Genomic DNA, 6,764 nt, shown 5'->3' on the forward strand with positions numbered 1-6,764 from the left:
ATTTTCTCTTAATGAGGTTTTTATTTCCCCAAAGCTTATTTACTTTTCCAGGTTACTGTGCTTACCTATAAACCAGATATCCCAAGGAAAGACAATCCCTGAACAATCACAGATAAAATCCTACTATTTCCACATGCTTCCCAAACAGAGCAGAGGAAAAAAAAAAGAAAAAGAAAAAAAAAAGAAAAAATCTGCAGTCTGAAAAAAAAAAGCCAGTACGCAAGGGTTAAGAGAAAGGTCAGCAAGCTCTGAAGGCAGCATCTATGCAGGCAGCATCCATCCCTTAACCCCACCTGGCCCAAACCCACTGCTAATGGACATTTAACCTCTGCTGCTGCTGCTGCAGAGCCACCCTGCTCCGTTCTCTCTGCAGGGCTGACTCACTCTGCAGCACACAGACACCAATCTGCCACGGTGCAGGACTATTTACACGCCAGCAGACGCCACCTCTTCATGAGGCACTGCACTCTACGAGTCTGTCGTTTGTGACACTGAGGCTGCCGGTTCCCCTCTTCCAAACCAAAGTCAATCCTTGCCAGCTGGGACTGCACTCTGATCTAGCACGCTGCTCTCAGGAAAGGAAGGAAAGGGACCAAAAGGTCCATAATTTTCTTTGTGTCCTGAACCACTTGAGAAATTTGCTGATGCAACAGCATCAGTGAAGGACCTGAAACACGAGTTTTCACCTGGCAGTCATCAATGAGCATCTAGAGCATCGCTGTCAGAAAACACTTGGCCAAGGTAACATGCTCACTGTTAAATTTTATGCCCAGCATATCTGCAAGGTACTCGGCACAAAGCGATCCTCCAGCTTTTGTTTCGTGCTCTATTCTCCTGACTGGCAGGGGCTTATGTATTAATGAGAAAGGCTTCATGTTCCAAGGCATGAACCAAAATGCCCTCAATAGGATTTTGCCTGCATTTGGTCAGTAAGTATCCATCACCATCCTGAGCCTAGGAACTGCCTTCTGCAAGGTGCCACCAAGCTACAATGGGATCTTAAAGAGTTCCTATAGACTAGTACCTTTAAATTGCTTATTTCTCTTAGAAATGAGAGCTACCATCAGCATTTAGTTGCTTTCTTAAATGCAATTTGCTCGTATTCTTGTAAATTGGCAAAAACCAAGGCTGGCAGCAGACTCGCCTTAAGGAAGGTAAAACCAGATCTTAAACTATTTTCAGCCTCTGCCAGGACTTTCTCCTGTCCTGTTACACAAGAAAAATATAGTTCCTTTCACCAGAACTGCAAGATGTACATTGCATGCTTTCCAGAGAGCCTGAATTCATGATCCACCCTCCTCCCAGCTGCAAGCTCTATCAGACTCTGCACAGAAACACTGGGAAGACACTCACTGCAATCAGTGCCAAGAGAGAATTATGTTACAGTTTCCATACACATTTATGAACCCTGGGTCAAGTCTAATTCAGAAGCTGAGAGTCTAATACTTTTGCTGAAGAAAATGATCAACACAATTCAGATCAGGAAATGTTCCCGTACCACAGGCAATGCTTCAGCAGACATCCAGGATTTTCCTGGAATTAGTGTACGCCACTGTACAGCCCAAGCCCCACCACTGCTCAGACTGCCATGAAGAGAAGCCCTTACAGAACACAGCCACCAGTGCAGCCCACCCCAGAGCCAGCCAGCTGACAGCCTGTCAGATGAATGCAGACAGATCAGCCTCTATACAAACAGAATAAACCAACTGAATTTGTTAAGTTATTGATGATCAACGATTGTTAAAACTACACCTTCACAGAAGCTGTGAAAATCCAAACTAGCAGAACAACTTGCTCATAGCTGGTCTCCTGAATGGTCCCCAGTTTGGAGACCAGCTACCCAGAAGGTGCTCCAGGTACCACCAGGCCAGGGCTGGTGAATGCTCCTGCCAGGTGAGAAGCTCCAGACACAGCTTCAGTGAATTCCTCATGGTCTGGCCCCAGCTCTTCATGGTACTTACACCAGACTTGTTTGCTGCACAGGTGTATACAAGGTACCTGGGTGAAACACACGTACACCACTACTACCCATTCCCAACCAGGCTGACAGAAGAGGTTCCCACAGATCCCTCGGCTTAGTTTGATCATAAAGACATTACTAGTCTTTAGTATCTGCATAATTTTGGCTTCAACAAGGTCAAGCTTGACCTGTTCTCCAAACCATACAAAGATTAAGGTGATGTATTTCCCAGAGGAAATTTGGAACAAGCTCTACATTTTTAATGGTTCAACATCTACTTACTGTATGAGCTTCAGTGTTGCTCTGCAGCATTGGTGAATCCTCGGGACAAGAGAAGATTGCTGCAGCATTCACTAGTTGCAAAAGCAAAACTGGTCAAAACTGGTTCTTGATTTACAAGTTAAAAATACAAGTTCTTGAATGAACCCATTGTTGACGAGACTATTGTTCAGATACTTTAGAGGCAACTGCTGCTACCAGTGCAGCTTTCCAACCCACTAAGTTTCTGCAGAGGAATCACAAGGACAACCTGCCCAAAGGCTCTTTGGCAGCCTCTACTCCCTGTCAGTGGCTGAAACCTGCATCCCTCGCTCCCTGACCTCCTCTGCTCAGGCCACACTGCACAGCCTCTGACATGGCATTGCCGTATGCCAGAGCAAAGATGTGCTGCTTGATCAGGGTGAGCACAGCCACACGTTCCTGCTTACCCCGAGTGCTGCCCATGGGCAGCAGCTGGAAACAGCACTGCTACTTGCCCAGGAGAAAAAGGGAATGGTTTAGCAGTGAGGACAGCATCACTTCTGCATGTGTTCAGTCACTTCAAGAACCTTCCCCTGCTAAAGGAACCCCTCCTCTTCCTAAAGGAGCAGCAAAAGCATGAAATCAGAGGCAGAGGACTCATTACAGCAATGTAGTGAGGAAGTTTTATTCGGAAACATGGTAGAAGTTTGTAACCCAACACTGGGTGCACGACTCTGATGCCGGAGCATACGCGGTTACTACTGAAACACAGGAGTGTTTCGGACAGTTGCTGTAATAAAACACAAAATTCTCATACTCCAATACCAGGACACTACAGCAATCTTTAGAATCAAAGTTACATCCAAGGAATTCTCTGCACTTACAATTGACCCCACAGTGTAATCTACCTATATATAAGATTAATATATATAGCATGGGAAATTGAAAATCCTTGCTCCATAGATGTATGAACATGTCAAGTCTTTTATAAATAAACATCCAGTGAAGAGAAAAAATTACATTTCTAGTTCATATTTATACATAAAGTACTAACAGCAATGGGTGGAAAATTGCACACAGGCCACCCCAAGCCAGGCAGCAGGCTTGGAGCAGCCCATCCAATTTAATATTGAAGTACACACAGGACAGACAAGTCACTAACATACATTGCGCATTTACAAGAGATCAACTACCAAATTCGGACAACTGTACACATTGGAGAGACCATTTTCATTCTGGAGCTTTTTTTTTAAATGTGGATTTGTTACATCTCTTTACATCATACCGCAACTTTTACTTTGTGGAGAGAATAAGGGCAACAATGAGGCCGTAGAGACCCAAGACTTCAGCGAAGATCAAAATCAGGATCATGCCCACAAATAACCTGGGTTGCTGTGCTGTTCCCCGTACGCCTGCATCACCCACAATGCCAATGGCAAAGCCAGCAGCCAGACCACTGAGGCCCACACTCAAGCCAGCACCCAGTTGAAGAAAGCTCCTGTAGGACAGAGATGGAGAGAATTTCAATGGCAAGCAACAGGACACCCAAGCCTCCAACTTCAGGCTAGCCTTTTTTTTGCACTCCCCAGAGGAATTAAGAATTAACATTTAAAGGGAACCTCCTTCCTGCAGAAAGAGCTTCTCTTTAAGCAGGCACAATATGCCTCACAAAGCAGATGCTTCCCAAGACCCCCGGCTCTGATACTTTAAAAAATGGGCAGCTAAGCAAGATCTTTAGCTGATGCTCAGGTATGGCTCACACACTAGGCTGGGCTACTGGGCCTGTGAGTTCACACAGCCACCCAGCTTGTCTGTAGCTGCTTCAGTCAGCTGCACGTTTAGTACACTGCCAGAGCTGTCCTTCCCCCAGCCCCGTGGGCCAGCACTCGCAGTAAATGCCTGTCCCACAGCGCTGGGTAGCCTGTTAATAGCTGCTTTTGTCTCCCACCTTTAGCAACATTATTGTACAGCCAGAGCACTGGGATAGGTGACTATTTAGGTCTCTTGTACTGCAAGAGTTGGGCAGGAATGGTCTGGTTTTCCAGGCAGGCATACCCAAGGAGCAGTCCCTGTCAGTATCTGGCCACCTGGTAACTGCAAAGGAGCACTGGTACCTGCTGTTTCTTAGATCACAGCTTACTAAGCCAACCACACTGCTCATCAGTTATAGCTTGTACACTGACACAGATATCTACACTGTTAGACCTCAGAAGCATCATTTTATTCTGAGATGTCTCAGTCAAGCCAGTTCCAGCTATCCTCAAAAGCCAAGAGCAGATTAAGTTTCAGACTTTAGCTGGTATAGAAGCCTGACATATAGCTTGAGGATTGATTTACCAGCACATAAAGCAGTAAGCAGTATTAATTATTCATTTGCATCTCCCAGGCAACAGGAGAACTACTTAGACAGTCTGCTTAGACACTCCTGGAAAGACCTGTGTATTCCAGGTCTACAATTCAGCATCACGAAACAAGCTTAGCCTGCTATGCCAGTACTGCCTGCACATGGTTTATTTCAAGCCATAAACCACTATGTTATCTCTAGCAGTGGGATGTCTGATCTGTTTGCTAACACAGCAAACTCACCCGGCAGCACTGCCACTGAGGCTAAGGCATCAGGTACAACAGCCAAAATCCAGCCCATACTGCTAAGCCCAGGTTTAGGAGCATTTAGCATTGACAGTCCTTCCCAGGGACTTAAAACAAAACCCACCCATTCAGGAGCATCAAAATAGGGACAGGACAAACCAAAAAAATCTGACAGATACAGCAACTTACTTGAATAGTGTGATAGAAGGTGAGAGGGCATTGGCAATGAGGACTGCCACTACAAGGCCATAGATAGCTATAATACCCGCCATGACAACAGGGATGATTGACTTCATGATGAGCTCAGGCCTCATGACAGACATGGCTGCAATACCTGTGCCACTCTTTGCTGTTCCATACGCAGCTCCCAAGGCTGGAATAGAAAAAAAAAATGCATTAGACATCCCAAATAGCAGCTCCTTCACTAAGCTGCAGTATTAGGACAGTTGAGTCAGCATAAGGAAGAATTGTGCAAAACTAACACGGTCACTTGACTACTTGGTTTGTCAGCCAGGAATATTCCCCTAAGGGATGAGGAAGTGGCCTATCTGGAGTCCTAGACCAAGAGAGAAGTGCTGTTTGAACAGTACTGACAACAGAATACTCTAAGCTGGTTTCACATCAGGATATACTCCCCAGCAGACATTTATTCCCTGTTTAGGAACCAAACCCAAGGCCCACAGCTTAACCCATTGCTTCAGAGTTCGTGCCCCCACAGAACCCGCACCAAGGCTCTACTCAGCTGAAATGCAGATGAAACGTAGCAAAGCACATCTTGCTACTGCAGCAGGATGCAACCTGGCTGAAAGTCAGGGTTTACAGTCACTGACCTTTGAGCCACTTGGGCTGAGTTCTCAGATGCACCCAATGTTTAACAAGTCACCTTCATGGGGCCTCTTCTTCTACAAAACCTATCTGCCTATGCTTTGTTCTGGGGTTAAATATGCCATTTCAGCTTCTCAGACACATACTGAGATAGCAACAAACTCATGTATTATTCCTGCACTTAATTCCTTGGAGAAAGGACACCCTGTTCATGTGTCAATAACCTCAACTGTGAGGTATTCAGGTCCAAACACTTGATAATCCAACCACTGGAACCATGAAGTAGAGTATGGCTTGTAGGATATAGAGGACCACAACCACCTTACCCCTAAGGTTCACTGATCATCTGTAAGCACTCAAGCATGCAGAGACCAGCACAGGAATCCAAAGCTTGAATTTCAAAGCAGAACATGCACTTATCACCTCCAAATGACAAGTGCTAGAAAAGTCCCAAAGCACTACCCAAAAAAGTAACTTCTACCTTGAATACCCTGTGGAAGGGCACGTAGTCTCCTTTTCAGACACCATCAGGCTGATACTCAGAGGTAACAGTCCAATTTATCATGAAAATGCTCTTGCCTGCTCTAAAAGGCTACTGGAGAGTATTAAAACCATGCGGATTTCAAATCTTCATACTGTTCAGAGATTATTTGGGTTTGTGACACACACTTAGAAACTAAGGTTTCTACCAGGGAGAGCTGCTTGTTCCACAAAGATCTGTAGCTGCCTTACACCAGCATCCAAGTGTGAGATGGTGGATGGTGCACCTTGCCCAAAAAAGCCACCAGGAGGTGGCCACCACAGGGTTTAGGGTACATACTTTTCCGCTTCTCACTCAGCATTTCCATGAAGCCTATCTTTGAGCAGTCAAGAACTGAGCAGTAATCGTCCTGGCTTTGCACAAAGAAACTTCAGAAGATTAATGAAGGTAGGACTGCTGCATTAACACAAGCCTCACTATCAGAAGTTCAGGTTCTGTTACAAAAACTTGAAGGGAAAGCCTCATTATCAATTACAAATTGGTTCTCTACTAGCAAAGCTCTTGAACCTTGACTGTCTCCGAGACAGATGTAAAGGGCTGTTCAGTGCAAGTCAGAACTAGAATCCATCTTAGCAGGACGCCTGAGCCAAGAGCAGAAGACAGGTTTTA

At 45.4% G+C, this 6,764-nt stretch overlaps 1 protein-coding gene across 1 annotated transcript; it reads right to left on the reverse strand.

Annotated features, from left to right (window-relative positions):
• Positions 1 to 2,865: 2,865 nt before the first annotated feature.
• ATP6V0C (ATPase H+ transporting V0 subunit c) lies at positions 2,866 to 6,462 on the reverse strand. The gene is made up of 3 exons (XM_010170603.2): positions 6,435 to 6,462; positions 4,979 to 5,162; positions 2,866 to 3,698 (listed from the first exon to the last, which is right to left on the reverse strand). Exons 1-3 carry the CDS (start codon positions 6,460 to 6,462, stop codon positions 3,494 to 3,496), a joined length of 417 nt encoding a protein of 138 aa, XP_010168905.2. The 3' UTR covers positions 2,866 to 3,493.
• Positions 6,463 to 6,764: the final 302 nt, after the last annotated feature.

This window comes from Antrostomus carolinensis, unplaced genomic scaffold (assembly GCF_000700745.2).
Source record: "Antrostomus carolinensis isolate BGI_N321 unplaced genomic scaffold, ASM70074v2 scaffold53776, whole genome shotgun sequence".
Lineage (NCBI taxonomy): Eukaryota > Metazoa > Chordata > Aves > Caprimulgiformes > Caprimulgidae > Antrostomus > Antrostomus carolinensis.

Coding starts and splice junctions, on each gene's coding strand:
- ATP6V0C (XM_010170603.2), bottom strand. CDS start 6,462: ATGGAAATGCTGAGTGAGAAGCGGAAAA. Junction 5,163..6,434: donor GCTGAGTGAGAAGCGGAAAA/GTATGTACCCTA, acceptor TTTCTATTCCAG/CCTTGGGAGCTGCGTATGGA. Junction 3,699..4,978: donor CCTTCTATCACACTATTCAA/GTAAGTTGCTGT, acceptor TCTGTCCTACAG/GAGCTTTCTTCAACTGGGTG.